Source organism: Suillus fuscotomentosus (assembly GCF_016647785.1).
Source record: "Suillus fuscotomentosus strain FC203 chromosome Unknown F5891scaffold_1, whole genome shotgun sequence".
NCBI lineage: Eukaryota > Fungi > Basidiomycota > Agaricomycetes > Boletales > Suillaceae > Suillus > Suillus fuscotomentosus.
In genome coordinates, this window is record NW_024539513.1 from 1,293,999 (window position 1) to 1,310,238 (window position 16,240).

At 49.2% G+C, this 16,240-nt stretch overlaps 3 protein-coding genes across 3 annotated transcripts; 1 reads left to right on the forward strand and 2 right to left on the reverse strand.

The window, feature by feature from the left end:
- Position 1: 1 nt before the first annotated feature.
- Positions 2 to 2,086, reverse strand: F5891DRAFT_1205671 (cytochrome P450; the record flags this gene model as incomplete). The annotated part of the gene is made up of 5 exons (XM_041369025.1): positions 2 to 381; positions 432 to 751; positions 804 to 1,467; positions 1,522 to 1,710; positions 1,761 to 2,086. 5 exons carry the CDS (start codon positions 2,084 to 2,086, stop codon positions 315 to 317), a joined length of 1,566 nt encoding a protein of 521 aa, XP_041234118.1. The 3' UTR covers positions 2 to 314.
- A 3,131-nt stretch (positions 2,087 to 5,217) lies between these two features.
- Positions 5,218 to 7,619, reverse strand: F5891DRAFT_18584 (peptidase S28). The gene is made up of 12 exons (XM_041370828.1): positions 7,030 to 7,619; positions 6,926 to 6,968; positions 6,758 to 6,872; positions 6,627 to 6,705; positions 6,372 to 6,574; positions 6,107 to 6,316; positions 6,020 to 6,055; positions 5,866 to 5,967; positions 5,730 to 5,810; positions 5,562 to 5,676; positions 5,417 to 5,503; positions 5,218 to 5,359 (listed from the first exon to the last, which is right to left on the reverse strand). Exons 1-12 carry the CDS (start codon positions 7,478 to 7,480, stop codon positions 5,223 to 5,225), a joined length of 1,659 nt encoding a protein of 552 aa, XP_041234119.1. The 5' UTR covers positions 7,481 to 7,619; the 3' UTR covers positions 5,218 to 5,222.
- A 1,039-nt stretch (positions 7,620 to 8,658) lies between these two features.
- On the forward strand, positions 8,659 to 14,311 carry F5891DRAFT_937646 (uncharacterized protein; the record flags this gene model as incomplete). The annotated part of the gene is made up of 10 exons (XM_041374115.1): positions 8,659 to 9,835; positions 9,941 to 9,992; positions 10,385 to 10,437; positions 11,192 to 11,318; positions 11,376 to 11,791; positions 11,903 to 12,135; positions 12,202 to 12,530; positions 12,675 to 13,095; positions 13,595 to 13,872; positions 14,020 to 14,311. The coding sequence occupies 10 exons, from the start codon at positions 8,659 to 8,661 to the stop codon at positions 14,309 to 14,311; spliced, it is 3,378 nt and encodes a 1,125-aa protein (XP_041234120.1).
- Positions 14,312 to 16,240: the final 1,929 nt, after the last annotated feature.

The following is a 16,240-nucleotide window of genomic DNA, read 5'->3' on the forward strand; positions in this document are numbered from 1 at the left end:
CTGTAGATAAACTAGTATTTACTGTGAACGTATGTCCCGTAACTTTGAAAATGACCAAGGAGGTTTTGCGCAAAACCTCTTGCTTAATCCGGGGAGTGTACTCTCTGCCGTAGCAAAAGCCCCATAGCGAAAGCCACGTCGCGATGCGTAATATAGGGTCGCAATCACTCCCGATATGCTGGCTACCACGATCCGCGTCTGACCAAAAATGTAGAACCTATGATTCCAGCCCAAGAATGATGATGAATGTATCTAAGAAAATTAAATGCAAGTCCTAATGGGGGGGTATAAACAAAAGCCATATGCTAAAACAATCAAGGTCGTGGACGGGGGGTAAACTTCATGAGACATCCGTCTTTAGGGAACAAAGTTGCAATGATTCTGCAAAACTTGTTAGCGTGCAATTAACGCGGGCGCGTCATGATACTCACTGGACCTGTTCGCTTTCGGGTGTGATATGGTGCTCCCAGTCCATCAACACGCTCGCGGTGGCAAGAACTAGTCCGATGTTCATCGTCGCGTACTCTATACCAACGCATTTGTGGGGTCCGCTACCAAAGACCAAGTAGTTCCTCGGGTTCGTGTTAGCGGAGCTGTTGGGATCGAGCCAACGGTCAGGGATGAGCTTATCGTGCTCGGGGAAAACAGAGGGATCATGCAGGGAGTTGTAGAATGAGGGTATCACCATGCTATTTGCAGGAACAGTATAATCATTAGAGATAGGGAAAGCCTTTGTCGTCCTGTAAGGAACCTAAGTGAAGGTGTTTCAGGAAGACATCGTCAAGTTCACACGAAGCACAAACCATGGTTACGGGAGGCTTGACACGCATACTCTCCTTGACAAACGCCTTCAGGTATGGCATTTGGTCGAGCATTTCAAGGGTGATTGGTTTATCGACATCTCCAGCACGAACACGGTACTGTTCTTCCCTGATTTTGGCCAAAATGTCGGGATTGTCTGCCAAGTGCTGGAACCCGTAAATCAACCCACTACTCATAGCATCCTGCGACGCAAACAAGAATGAGAACACAACCATAGCCATCTCGCGGTCGCTGAAATCCTTACGGCCCTTGTATCCTGGGGCCTCCAACTCCTTGACCCATTCGTCCAACATGCATTCAGGCTCGCAGCCATTGGCGACGGAGGTTTTGGCCTTGGATGCAGCAAGTTCCAACCACTTGATGGCGACCTTGCGGGCTTGTATGGCTCTGTATACTTTTGTACCAGGGACGGCCAGAGGGAAGTTGACGAGTTCGAGGGCTTGCGTGATGTCCCAGTACTTCTCGCTTATCTCAATAGCGCCATGCTCGGGAATGTGATTGCCGCAGAAAACACGAAGGGAAGTGATCATGTTGAGGTGACGCGCGGTCATCATAATAGACTGTGGTGAGGGATCTTTCTGCGCATCAGCAAGCCATTGAACGAAGTGTTTGCGAGCAATCGCATCCTGAATACCAATGTAGATACTAGAGTGGGAAATTAGGAAAAACAATGTGGCGGGAATTATTAAAAGTACTAACCTAAGAGCTTTACGGGTAAACAGAGTGTTCAAGACTTTGCGGTACTCGACATGAGATTTCCCATTGAGGAATACCCAATTGTCAGGCATGAGAATTTGCTTTGCTGAGTGCACCAGGCAAGGCTCAGCGTGAGCTGGAGAATTCAGGATTTTCCGCGAATACTCATTAGATGAAGCCATGACAATGAAACTGAGAGCACGTTCAGAAGAGGAGTCAATCATGACTAAAGTCGAACGAACATGTTAAACACGCTTATAGCACTCAAGGCGCCAGAGTTCCACTGTTTCATGTAGCCCTCCATGGTTGGTTTCATGGAGTCTGCAAACTTTCCAATAATTGGGATTGTCCATGAGTCGCCAGGTAAGTGCTTCTTCTTGGATCTGTAAACCGACTGTTCAAGCAAGAGGAGAGCACCGACGATGGCAACGGTTGTATACAACCAGGTTGCAGACTTTGAATTAGAAATAATGAATGACGGGATGGGAATATCAACGAATGAGCTGGAGGTGGAAGATGCTACAGGCAGTACCGCGGAAGAGGTGAATTGGCGGATAAATGATGCCATAGCCAATCAAGCGAAGAGGTGACCAGAAGTACTGTTCGTAATCTTGCAGAAGGAATAAGCGTAACGAGGGCCGCCCAGAACAAACTCAAAGGCTTTAAGGAAAAACAAACCTTTGGATGATTTTGATTGGCTGGAATACAAAATCAGTCGATGGGCCTGGGAATGGGCGTTAGAGTCACGAGTGCGGTCCGTAAACAGCCGCAAGGCATGGACAACGTACCAAAGATGTTCTTCCTGTACAAGGATGTCGCCAACGGAAACCATCAAACTCAGGTATCCCGTTGTGATACTAGCATCCTGAATTTCCATTTGAGCCAGGATGGCATCGTGTATTCACCAGGCCAGTCGCCTGGCTGTGCAAATTGATGCGACTTTAATCGTCATGATGGAGTGTGAGGACGTTGGTAGGAAAGGTGAGTTTTCTGCGTGCCACTTTTGTTGATAGTTGATGTGGCTACTTATAGCTTACGCTCCCTAGACAAGTGGAGCTGACAGCGCATATCTTCTCCATATTGAGACACAGCACGAGGTCTGCGTTAGATGGATGACTATACATCATATCAATGGTGCTCCTGAAACCAACGCGAATGTCATCTCCAAGTTATCTGCGCGTGACACTGCTTTGCTCTTACTGGAAAGAACAACTATCATCTTCATTTCTAAGATGTACAACTGAGCAACGAAAATACATACCACCATGCGAGCTGCGCCAAGGTCGTCCCCGTGAAACGGTAGAGACAGATTTTCTGAATTGCTGCATCCTTCGGGGGGCTGCCAAGATAGTCTCAACCGTATACAAGAAGGAAGTCGTTCCTTCTTGCTGCTATGGCAGGCCATGTTTGTGCTGACGAAGTCCCTGTGTCCCGAGGTTTCCATGTTCTACTTCTTTTCATTAAACAGCTATTCAAGCCGCCTATTTTGACGAGAAGCGCTAAATGTCGGTATATCCGTTTGAATAATGCCAGCGTTACAGTACAGTCACCTCTCACTGGCTGGCACACATCCTCGAATATGACCCCAGTCTGTGGCCGTACCTCAATGCATATCGTTTTTTCCAGCTATTTAATGGGTGCGTGGACTCACTCGAATGATGGTGGTGATTTCTCATACGGCCCCATTTCGCAGTTGTCTCCTCTGTCGCTATGATATACGATTGGGGTGAGCAAGATAACATCGAAGAACTATTTCCGTCATCACATAGTATTTCCAGTCTTGTCATTCGAACAGGAGGCAAGTTGACATCATTACAAGAACTTCACTCAGAATCGTTTCACAGGTTAATTTGATCGGGGTGAGCAGGGTCCCACATCAGAAGAACGACATCATGATACAATTGATTCGAGGCAGAACCAACGTTGGTCAAATGAGTTTCCTATATCTCAGTGTGAGTAGCTCGTGTTATCGATACGATTTGCAAGTTGTGCTAAGTTCGAAATATTCTATTAGGTGGGCTATATTGTGATACTATACGTTGTGTATTTGTGCAAGCCTACAAGTCAGCGCTGTGCTGGTAAACCATCTCGCAATTAGCATCAACATACTGTATGTATTATCGTGTGTGCTTTTTCATGTTTTCTAAATAGTATACCATGCTGGGCAGTGAGTTCGATACCTCGGTGATATCGACTCAACTGAGACATCATGGGAGTCATCATGATCACTCGGGCACATGCCATGTACCAGTAATCTAAGAGGGTGCTGATCTTCCCCGCTGTCATCTTCTCAACCGTCTTGATCGCCTGCGCAGTAATGGTCGTAATATCAGATAAAAATACTTCAGGAGGTAAGCTTCAACTATGGTCGAAAGATTCAAGGACATGAAAATCATCAGGCGGATTCCAGAGGAACTCGTTTTCTCTGGCAACTAGCAGTGCAATTTTGACTTTCAGGGAGATGACCAACTTCTGAGCCTCAAAACTCGGTATCGTATGGGAGGCCATCACACTGTGTCTTACAGTCTGGGTTGCTGTAAAACATTTCTGTTGACAACCGTCGACAGGATCAAATACGTGCGTGGGGGACTGTTTCGCGGTGTTGATGGAAACTCACATCCTTTATTTCGCAAGGTGAACTTATGGTTTGACTTTGGTCATCATAAGTTTTGGGCTGACATTCTGTGTGCGTTAGCTTTGTCGCTGGTTCCTGCTTCCACCTGGGTAATTTCTCTCCAAAAAGGTAAGCTGTCTGTCGCTGTGTATGGCACCTGTTTATTATTTCCCGTAGGAATTGTCCACTGTGGGAAATCAGGTCTATTCTCGCATTCTCGCATTTTTGGGGCTCGTGCAACTGCTTGTGCTGGGACCGCACCTTATCCCTAGTGTCAGAGAGCTTAATGCTCAGCATTTGGATGACTCCGATGAAGGTGGGATGAATTCTACTATTGAATGTAGGTATGTCAACTGGCGATGATGTATAGGACGGGAGCGTGTGTATGAGGAGGCCAAGAGAATGATGGGCGACGAGCCTTTGATTTGTCTTTCTACATCTGCCAAATGATCCTGATGACAAAACCACAAAGAGGGGGCCACCACTGACACCACAGCTAGCTTCGACGCATGTTCGATATACTATTCCGGAAGTTCCATATCCTCGTGTTCGGCCCGGACTAGGGTGGCAACCAACTCGAACAATTGATGAGTCATGACAAGCATCCCAGATCTACGAACATGATCTTCTCATACGAATGTGGTTCACGTTTTAGATTCAGTCAGAAATGGTCGCGGGTCCGTTGAAGCTGAAGGCACTTCAACCCCATGTCGAAATTTCAAACCAGAGAAGTGCATCGTAGCCCAATAGGTAACTCCAATGACCGTAGCTGTGATACAAGCAGTGAGAAAAATAAGTCGATTCCTATCTCGCATGGACGTACGTCGGCCGTCTTTGGTGGGATGGGAATATAATAACATACTTTCCCCTAAACTCAACAAACCCACGCAGTCGCGACCCTGTCAAACGTGCGTTCTGACTTGCAGGGACCTAATTACCTTCGCACATCGCATTACATTTTTCGGTCACAAAGTCAGACAATCGGAAGCTACCTGTCCCCACTTGTTCAATGAACCCACAACCATCGAACAAGGAAGATATGAGATTGATTGCTCATATATCTTCGAGCGTACGCTCTAATAATGAGAAATCATTGCGAACCCTGTGCTTTGAAAGCCTTCAACCACTCCATGACGAAAACAATCATCTCCCCGTGAATCTTTCTAATTTCCACAGGCTCATCGCTGATATTCTTCAATCCGTACTCATCATAATGATGAACAGCGTCTGAATCAACCGCCGTCAGATGCATACACAGGTAGCAGTCAGACTGTCAATACGTACTTGGAATGAGTTTAAAAGGTTGGAGGATCGTATCTTCGCGGTCAGCTGCATAATCGCTGTGGGGCGTACAAGGCCTCCAAGGGTCGACTTGACACGAGGATTAGCATGTCGCGCCTAAGTGAATAACACGATAAAGAGAGCTCACCCTCGCCATCAATGATGGCTAGCCTGTCGGCAGAAATCGTGAAATCACCCAGTGCGTTTACAGCAGTGATATTGGGCATGGGCGGTACAGTAAAGTACTTCCCAGCTGGATAAGCCTAGTCGATGTCCACGTGAGTCCCGCTGCTTGCGCGAACCAACTCCAACGCACCTGTCTGCAGATCTTCGACGAGTATTCTAATGTCAATAACTTGGAGACGATTCGTGGGTGGGCTGGGTCGGGAGGGGCAGTCTACAATGCATGCATTCATGAACTGCTCGAGGAAAACGCGTGTTTGACAACTCACCGAGAAGAAACCCCATTCTGTGCAAACCTGGAATAACCACAACCGCCATTCTTGGTCCAAACCAGTGGCAAGAAAACTGCTATCGTTGTAGGTACCGAAACACTGTTTGTTTTCTTTCGTCAGAAGATATTCGACATGCGACGATGGGGCTTACATCCTCGACAGACGTTTTGCATTGTGAGACATAGTTCTACTGGCGCTCAGAAATCGCGCCCTACTAGCCAGATTCAGTGGTCCTCACCTCTTTGATGTATTGGGCGTAGTTTAGGATTGAGAAGTCGAGCTTGATGTCACCAGGAAGATGAACGAGGCGGTCTTCATGGCCGACGGGTAACGACGAAGCACTACCATTTCCAAGGATAGGCTTATCCAAGAAAGTACAGAATTGGTCAAATTTGGTGCTCCCTACAGCAGGGTCCCAGACTTTAGCTTGCCAATAACCAAGAGGAGACTGGTTTTTGCACCGTCAACACACGCGGACGATTCACAACGGGTTGGAGGCGTACCTCCAAAACGGAAATGAAATCATCATCGTGCGCGAGATCCTCGAGACCGAACAATGACTTGATAAAGCGCTTTGCAAAAGGCACGCCCAGGAGGGCATCGATTGCTAGGGTGGTGTGCTCGAGTTTCCTAGCGCATGTGGGGTCTGCAGCGTTTCGAATGATCTCGTAATATTCCCAGTTTGATAGTGTGGCGTGCGTCACGCCTGTTGGCGAGTCAATTCACAGATGGACTTGTGTGTCGTTCCTATAGCTTACCGCTGGAAGCAATTGCGCCGTAGACGAGATCGGGATATAAAACTTTCATATGAGCTGCTCGAGCGCCGGCATAGGAACCCTGTTATTTCTGATAAGAAACGTTGTCTTATTCAATAATTATGATGCCCTACGCCATAGTATATCCACGGAGTATTCGGAGCTGTCAGATCCTCATCAATGCCAGGAAACGTCACTTTCGCCATGAAACTAGCCGAGTCAGCGGCAGCTTGGTCATTGTTCAACCATCTATACGCTGTCAATTCTCAAATGCGCGTGATACGTGGATGTGGGTAGTTCACCTTAGGTTGTCAGTGGAGAAGTCTGAGACAGGTATAGACTTTCCTGCACAATCATGAATACGTCAAATGCAAGTAAAGTTGTCTGAGGATCCTCGGGAGCTCACCATAATAACGGTGCTCGAGTACGATTCCGATTCCTCCTGTCGCCCTGGCCAATATCTCGACGATACCAGTATCCAAGAAGGGAATACGGTCCTCGCCACTGGTCTCACCGCCATCCAAAACGATCACTGGGCCACCCGAACCGGGAGTATAATGTCGGGTATTGATCCAGTACCGCTGCTTGAACGTGTCTGACGAGTTTGCAAAATGATCTATGGGTTGCGTGAACCATTGGTCCGGGAACTCATTGGGTTCTTCGATGTTGCTGCTATCTTGGACGACTAGAATTGGTCTTTGGCTGACATGGCTATCATTTTTTCTTCCCTGGTTGGCGAGCCTCCAGAGGTTGACTCCTTGAGCACCATAAGCACGAATGTAATCTGCTCCGCTTGCAGATGCTGCATTAGCTGTGAGCAAGAGGGTTGAGGAAAATAGAGCGATGGCCAGCCTCATTGTGGCCTTTGGTTTCGAACAAAACTTGGTTGGCTAGTAATATGTCAGTTACTACCAAGTTATGACTAGAGTCGAGTTGTGAGTAAATTCGTTCGACGTTCAACACAATGCGGCTTTGGTGAGAAATGACGTATCTTACTAGCGGACGGGCCGCCGCGGACGCGGACTCCCGACTTTATCTAAGTTGGGATCAACAGACATCGATGCATCGGTTCAACATCGTCGCAAACGACTAGCAAAGATTGCCAATGGCAACTTCAACGAAAGGTAAACAGACTCATGCATGGAATTTCAAGGACAATAGTCTGCGGGTCTCGAATTCAATTACCAATACACATCGACACGGTTCTAAGCCACGTAGCCCGTACCAAGAGAGTTGTCACCGCGTCACCCATCGTCACTGATCATCACCACAGTGCAGAGCCGTTCGACTCAGGGATATGCAGCCTATCTGGCGTGCTAGGCCCAGAAGGTTGGCTCATCACAAAGGCTAGGTCTCATACCGTGACGTACTACACATATGCATATGATGTCGTTACTCGAACAATCTATCAGCTTTTCCCTGACAGATTTCTTTCGTTCACTTGCCAGACAGTGATAGGCCCGAAAATTCGTGTTGTTAGCGCTTGTACTGTATAAACTTCGAACAGAGATTTGGATCGATGCCATCGGACCGCAAGTGCGATCAGTATTCAGTTGCGAGACGGTAGAATCGATTACGCACGCGTACACATTTACACGGCCGTTTCAGTGCACGGGAGGTATAAAGCCAAGAAGCGGTGTCATCAATGTTCCAACACGATGTGGAGTGAGACTGTCGGAAATTTCTAAAAGTGGAGGTATGTATTCTTACTATTTTTCAATAAATATATCAGCAATAATTGCCATATACCCCACATTTCTATGGACGACTCTTCTATTTAAAAGGTCATTTAATCGACTTTAACTCTTGCTCCTCAGCAGTCGAAATGCGTATTTCAGAGTTAAAATTTGATAAGTATTAGTAAGGAGAATGGCGTCATGGTCTAGAGCGCGGTCTGGCCCTTATGACATCAGATCCCGTGACCAAGGATAAGCTTGATTCTGTATCGAGTCCGAGAACCAAAAATTCAAGGTAAGAACGTAATTACAACCTCACGGTCACTGAGGCCAGGCGCCCTTTGTTACTGTTGTCTGCGATGAGCAACAAAGATTTCTTCACCAGCGTACCGTTCTCTGGTCAACAGGGAAGAGGACATTCAACAGATCAAGAGAATGTCGCTTCATTTGCTCATGCTATCGCAGCACGCTTCGGATCCGCTGATCTTCTCACCGCACGTATTCTCCCCGACGAACAACAATCACTTCCACAAAATTTCATTTTACCACCTAAACCAATTCTTCCACCCCCCTCGAAACCTGTATCGTCGTCGTCGTCATCATCATCCACCTTCATACCAGTTAACCCCTCCGACCTCGCAGCTTACCTCGCAGACCCCTCCATTCTCATCCTCGATATCCGCCCACATGCCGCTCATACCGCCGCCCGTATTCACCGAGCCCTCTCCCTTAGCATACCAAGTACTCTCATCAAGCGCCCTCTCTTTGGTCTCTCCAAACTCATTCAAATGCTCCCTTCCTCATCGGCGCGTGCAAGATTCGCAGCGTGGCCCACCGCAAACCATATATTGGTATATGACGCTGATTCTGTCCTCGTCCCCGACACCAGTAATATTGCTGGTCTGTTCAGAAAATTTCGCGCAGAGGGTTTCACAGGCGAACTCGCCTGGGTGAAAGGCGGTTTTCAGGCTGTGTGGCGAGATGCACGTCACTGCGCCACAACCGATCACCCTAGTCCGGACGAGGATGACCCAGAAGGCACTCCCTCCTCTGGAGCATTGCGCACAAAACATCTCCCCAAAGCCGCCTTTTCACTTTCAACGACAACAGCTGCAAACGCAGCTTCGGGTACACCGGCAATCGCAAATGCTGCTAACCCTTTCTTCGATACCATCCGCCAGAACTTGGAACTCAGTCAGGGAATAACGGAACGTATCCCCCTCCGTCTTCCCAGGCGTGTACGGAGACGCATCAAAGACCTCCCATTTCGTTGGCTTCAAGATATTGCTGGTCGTTCTGCCATCCGTCCCTCTCACTCTTCTCCATTTCCAGGGGAAACCAGTGTAGAGAGCGGCAGCGAGAGCTCTGATGATCCACATGAATCTGATCCAGACTCGAATGACCCTGACGTTGAGGAAGGCGCTGAAACTCTTGCCATGCAGTTTTACCGCATAGAATTAGCAGAGCAAAGGCGTCTGAGAAGCGTCATGGAACACCATGCGCGGGAAAGCGAGGTCAGCGTGTATGCTGCTACCGGTCAAGCCTATACAGTGGGTGAGGCCGGCCAGGGTATCATTGGTGCCGGTGCACGTTCTGCTACTGCAGCAGGCGCAAAGACCCTTCCTTCCACCCCCTTGCAAGGTGCATTTCCATTTAGTATTACGGCAGGCGTCGAGAAAGGAGCCAAGAATAGGTGAGCCTTTTTATCCTTATTGTCGTGTTTGTTTCGATGTCGTTTGGCTTCATGGTTGTATACCCCCCGATAAGTTTGACCCCTCATTGCGTCACCGGTGTGACATGGCACACCTGACCAATGTGGGGCTCCACACGTCGTCACTTGATGTCTTAAACGTTTCGTTTAACTCTTTCGTGTGTCGAAGCCGCTCCGCCAAGCCTCTGCTATTTTATGATCCGACGATCTTGGATGGGGTTTCTTGATGGTAATGGTGATTTTGCGCCTGTCATCATAGTCATCGTAGTCATCGTGCATTTTTTTGTATTCAAAAAATTTACTTACATTAACACGACATCTTTCCTCCGCACGTCCTATCAAAACCCCAACCCAAACTCATTCCGTTTCTTCAGATACAACCATATATGGCCCTTCGAGCATGCTCGTGTTCGTCTTCATGATGTCCGTCATCGAGGATCACATCCAGGGTATAGCCCCAAGCGAGACAAGGACGACAAGAAAAAAGTTGCTTCCGTCCGGGCAGCTATTGGGACGACCGGCTCCGAATCGAGTACCACGTTTCCATCTTCGCCATGAATCTCAATTCGCCTTACTTTCAGCAGCTCCATCGCCAAACGTACCGGAAGATGACCGGAATATGCTTATGAGCATCGATATAAACCCCACATGTACGTCGTCATCGTCAGGTATGCCACCTCCGTCTTTTGTGCCGATGACGCCGTTCTATTCGCAATCCGCTTTCCACACACCGCTCTCCATGCCCGTGACACCTTTTGGCCCCCCCTCGTCTACTCTGACGCGCGGGGGTATGGGTATACCTATGACATCCTTCCATTCATTTCCACGCAGCAGTGGTGGCGGACGTGACGCCTACTTCCCAGCCTTCCCTTCTTCAGAAACTTCGCAGATCTCTCCGATTCCAGAAGACGCACTGCTATCCCCGCCTCGGCTGGACGCGCGCGCGCAACAACGATCGGGAGGTTTTCTGTCACCGTCTAGTTTGAATACCCTGCCAAGATCGCCTCAGAGTGCAGGGCCAAAAACCGTCTCACCATTGGTCATACCCTCTTACACACCCCTTGGGTATCAACGGGAGACGTTCAACTTGACGCTGCCCTGTGGACCTATCAGTCAAGGACCGACTTCGGCCACGAGCACGATTTTGCCTCAATTCAACATGACGGTGGTCTCTCCGAAAGATACACCACGCGACCCCTCACCTGTAGATGATTACGTCAACGCGTCATATGTGCAGCCCTTGGGCACGCGTAAACGTTACATCGCTACGCAAGGCCCGTTACCTGCGACATTCGTTGATTTTTGGACGTGAGTCCTATTTACTATCAACCTCATCTGTCTTCGTGAATGCTAATGAAACATTAGTCTCGTCTGGGAACAGAACGTTCATGTAATCGTCATGCTCACGCGCGAGATTGAGAATGCCATGGTCAAATGTGGGACGTACTGGGTAGAGTCATCCTATGGACCTCTTCAGTTACAGCTCCTCGACACCTCCCCGCCCATCTCACCTTCTATTTCCTCCAACAGCTCCGCTGACATTGGCTTCTTCATGTCCCCGCGCGAGCGTGATAAGGGCTCGACGCAGCCAACTATGATCGTGAGGACCTTTGCGCTCAGCCATCGCGGTTATCCAGGCGTTCCACCTAGAAAAGTGACGCATCTGCAATATCTGGATTGGCCCGACATGAATGTACCTGACGATCCTCGCGGCGTGCTAGAGCTCATGAAGCGCGTCGAGCGAGCTGTCCAAGAGAGCACTCCAGGTCCATCCCCTTCTGGTTATCAATCAAACTCCGGCTCCTCCCTCTCACCATCCTCTGGCTCCCCAGGGCGGAGCTTTGACTTTATGTCGCGAGGAGGGGACTTTTTCTCGTCCCCGCCGCTTGGAGATGCATACTCTAGGAAGAAGCATGGACGCAAGGGGTGGCGGCATCCTGATCTTGACTCGAAGACTGGCATTGCTGCGTTTGCGCTTGGGTCCACTCCGCCTGTGCTGTTGCATTGCTCGGCGGGTGTGGGCAGGACAGGCGGGTTCATTGCTGTGGATGCTGTGTTAGATGCGATTAAGAGGGAGTTGAATCAGAGGAGGGAACTCAAGGCTCGAGCTCAGGCTCGTGCGTGCGTTGCTGTTGGCGCTGATAGGCAGGGGGGCGAAAGTGTGGTTGCGGAGAGCGGAAGTGGGACGGAGAGCGGTGGGATAGATGTGGTCGCGAATCAGGTGAAAGAGAAAGAGATGTCGAAGGAGAAGATTATTGGGACTGTCCCTCTCGTCATGGGCGACCGCAAGAAATCTCGTCGTCATTACCCACACAAAGCCATAGCCAAAGAAGGCGAGACAAGCTCTTCAGAGTCGCTTGTCGTGCACGTGCCTTTTACAGGGAATACGGCGGATCTAGATACGAGATGGCAGAACACGAGCTCGTCGACGAGGGAATGGGCTGAGAAAGTGCTGGACCAAACGCACCCTGGCGAAGAAGAACAGGAGACAGAGCTGCCTCCACCTTTGCCCCTCTCGATGTCTTTGAGCTTGCCTACCCCTAGTCGCCAAGGCTCGCCCGGGAGCGCGTCGAATAGTAGTGAACCGTCTGCGCTGAACTCTGCTGACGATTCTGTGGGGAGTAATAGTGGCAGCGGCATTGGTGTGGACGTCAAGGCAGGGAGCGGGCGGTCCGGCTCCGGCTCTGGAAGCAGTGGTAGTAGCAGCATCTCGGGAAGTGGTAGCGGTGGGCCCTTCCCACCCTCCTCCTGTGTCTCCATCTCTCACTCCAGTTCTCAATCCAATTCAGTTCCTGACTCGATCTCCGCCTCCAACTCAGGCTCTGGGGCGAACACATCCAACTCTGGCTTTTGGGGTAGCACTGGCGCAGATTCAGGGTTAGTGGGCCTCATGCGCGCTCGTCTGAGAGACAGCTCAGTGACCTCGCTTTCGAATTTGAGTTCCGATTTTTCGAGCGAAAAACTTTCAAGATCGCTAGCCCAGCCGTCGGCAGTGCGTATTGGCACCGAAGAGGAAGATGCCATGGACGTTGATAGGCCCCCGCGTTCTCCATGTACACCGCTGCAACCAGCCAACAGTGGTGGTGTTGTTTCGAACGAGTCCAACGTCCCCCAGGCTGACAATTCCAATTTACGTACCCGGGTACGACAGATCATCGGTTTGTCTCCCTATGGCGAGTGGGATTGGTAGTGGTCCTCTTCTCGAGGGTGAGGACCCTGTTTCGCGCACGAGCTCGAACCCTCGCTCAGACGAACTGTTGAGCCTTCCGAGCAGTTTTGAAAGCGGGGGGAACGCAGATTTGGAAGCTGCCAGTGGTAAGAGCAGCCTTTTGTCGTCGGATGAGTCGGAGGATGTGGTGTCGTCAAGGAAGACGAAGAGCAGGTTAAAGGCGGTCGAAACGACCTCTGCGAATAGTGCTGCACCAGACCAGGAAACAATGATCAAGCCTACCAGTACGCCTATGCAACATAAGTCCATCAACAAGGCCACTGCAGCGCCAGTTGCTGTTGCGCAGTCGTCAATGCCACCTGTACCTCAGTTCGTCGAGGATAAGATCCCTGACGCCGAGGAGGCATCATCTGAGCTGGACCAACGTACGGCGGGTTGCGCCGTGATCGACTATAAGCTTCCACGACAGCTGCATCAGGATTTGTCGCCCGCACCATTAATGTCCCATACCAACCCTATCTGGACGGTCGTTCAAGATATGCGTGAGCAGAGGATGAGTCTTTGCCAGAGCTTGCGACAGTATGTGTTCGTGCACGCAGCGGTTATCGAGGGTGCCCTTATGATCATGGACGAGGAGAGAGAGTTGTGGGGGGAATGTACTGGAAGCGAGAGCAGTCCAGAATTGGTGAGTGTGTCGATTATCAGCGAGGGGAAGAGTAGATTGGATGATAACGATATCTGCAAGACGCCGCCCAGGAACCCCGATAACATGGAGATCCTTAGCATAAGACGCACTCAAGGTTCCCGGACGTGCTCGTTCCCTGTGGTAGACATTCCGAGCTCGGCTAGTGGCAGCCAGATGCACCACACGTCCTCGTCGCCGTCGAAGTGGAAACGTGGCCCCAGCCCCACCGAACTACTTAGGGAAGACAAATCCGGTACTATATCCTTTGCGAAGCGCCCCAGTATCAAACCCAGGACATTTAGCGATGAAAAAGTCCTTACCGTTTTCGAGTTAGCTGCTGGCGCTCCACAAGTTTTGCCAGGTGGAACTGGTGGAGTGTCGAAAGGGAGCGCAGGTATGGGACCTATGACACCAGCGTGGAGTGGACCATCTGCCACCGCGAGGTAACGATCGAGCAACTACGATTGCCAAGAGCTACTAGAAGTAAGTTCGCATACCGCTTTACCCGTGATTTGTTCATGAATGACCTCAGTTTTCTGATTTTGATGCGGCCATGACTCTTCCTATCTGCTCCCACTCCCGCTACCCACTAACCATCGTGCTCCACACATCCCATGTTTACGGTGCCTATCTTCTCCGACAGTCATCTGCATCTGGCTAGCAGGCTAGCTTGAACTTGGACCAAATCTCTATGATGCGGAAATACGAAGGAAGGAAAAAACATCATTCACAGCAACGCTACCCACCATGTGATCCCTCGGGCAGACATCCTGTCTCTGTTTCTTTTTTTCTTTTGTAGTCATAAATTAATACGACCCCATCTCTATCACATAGATGTACATCACTCACCATCATGCACCGCTAATATCCATCTAAATATCCACCTCTTGTATCCATGCCCCACCAGTCTTCCATGTAATCCTCATAGTCAGCGAACTGTTGTGTTTAGACGTACCACATAGTTTGTGTGTTGCAGGTGCTGAGAATCCCCATTAAAACTTTGCTTTTTTGTTTAAGTACTGACGTGACGCAGGCGAGCTCCACTCTTCTTCATTCATGACACCTGCCTTGTATGTTCAACCGTGGAGCAGGGTGGAGCTTACTGCTTAATAGCATTGCAGGTGTTTTTCGAAAACGAAATTCTACACCTGAATTTAGACCGTCGTGGGTATTGGGCACTGGTATCATATCTGTAAGCTGTAGCGACCATCAACGAGCTCTGATCTAAGAAGGGAATTATACCGCGATCCCCCTCCCTAAGAACTTTAATTGCGGCAGTAAATAGACAGGAGTACTAATGGCGTGACAAGAGCGCGTCAACTTTGATTATAAGCACAACCGCAGCGTCCGCACAGGACCTACAAATTCATATTTGAAGGATCCTAGCCGCCAAAGAAACGGGGGTGCGTTATGTAGTAGACATAAACAAGCAAGAATTTCGAGGGAATTTAACCGAATTCGAAAAACTTAGGCCCATCAAACGAGGGGGATTATAAATTTACTGGGAATTCGAAGAAACCCGACCTCCTGGCGCGCACTCCTGACCGGGTACACGAGAGAGGGATGCTAAGTATGTAGTAAGTTATTCGTATACAATTCGGAGGCGAGAAGGTGTTAGCGGACGCCGTCGCGATGTACTAAGCGTAGGTTCGCCGATTTAAATTTCAGAAAATCGTTTGCAATTTATCCGGCTGCGACTAATGCAGGTCGCAAAAAATAGTCTAGTGGAAATCACGGTACTTTTTTTCCACGGCTGCCAGCTTATCCTGCAGACGGTATTGATATTACTGCTGAGAATAGTGCATCCCACAGACCGCAAAAATACACTGCGAATTTGTTTCGTTTTCCCGCAAGGGAGGGGGAAAGCATTTGGTCTAGGTTCAAAAGACCGTTGAATGGCAATAGGTTACTGTAGTTGGAATCTCGATAACTGAAAACTTTATTGAATGGACTTGGTTCCGCTACGAGGGAATCGAGGTTCACCAACTGGATGTCGTTGTGAGTTTATTTTGCATTACAACGATGTTCAGTGTCAATAATGATGGCAGACGGGGAGGGTATCGGAAGGGGAGAGGTACCAGAAGGAGGAAGATATTAACAACTTGAGACAGTCAATCACCAAGAACAATATGAATACTCACGTCTGTTTCGAAACACATGTCGGGCACATCGAGAACGGCTTCGAGTGTGGTATAATTTTGTCACACCGTTTGTTCCCTTCCGGATCAATAGCCCGATACTGAACGAAACAAAAATCATGGGCCAAACAAATGCCTCCCGAATACCAATAGCATCCTGTCATACGTCGTAGCTTGGAATCATTTGATGACATTGTAAAAGCTCCCATGAGTGTTATCCGGGATCCTGGTATGAAGA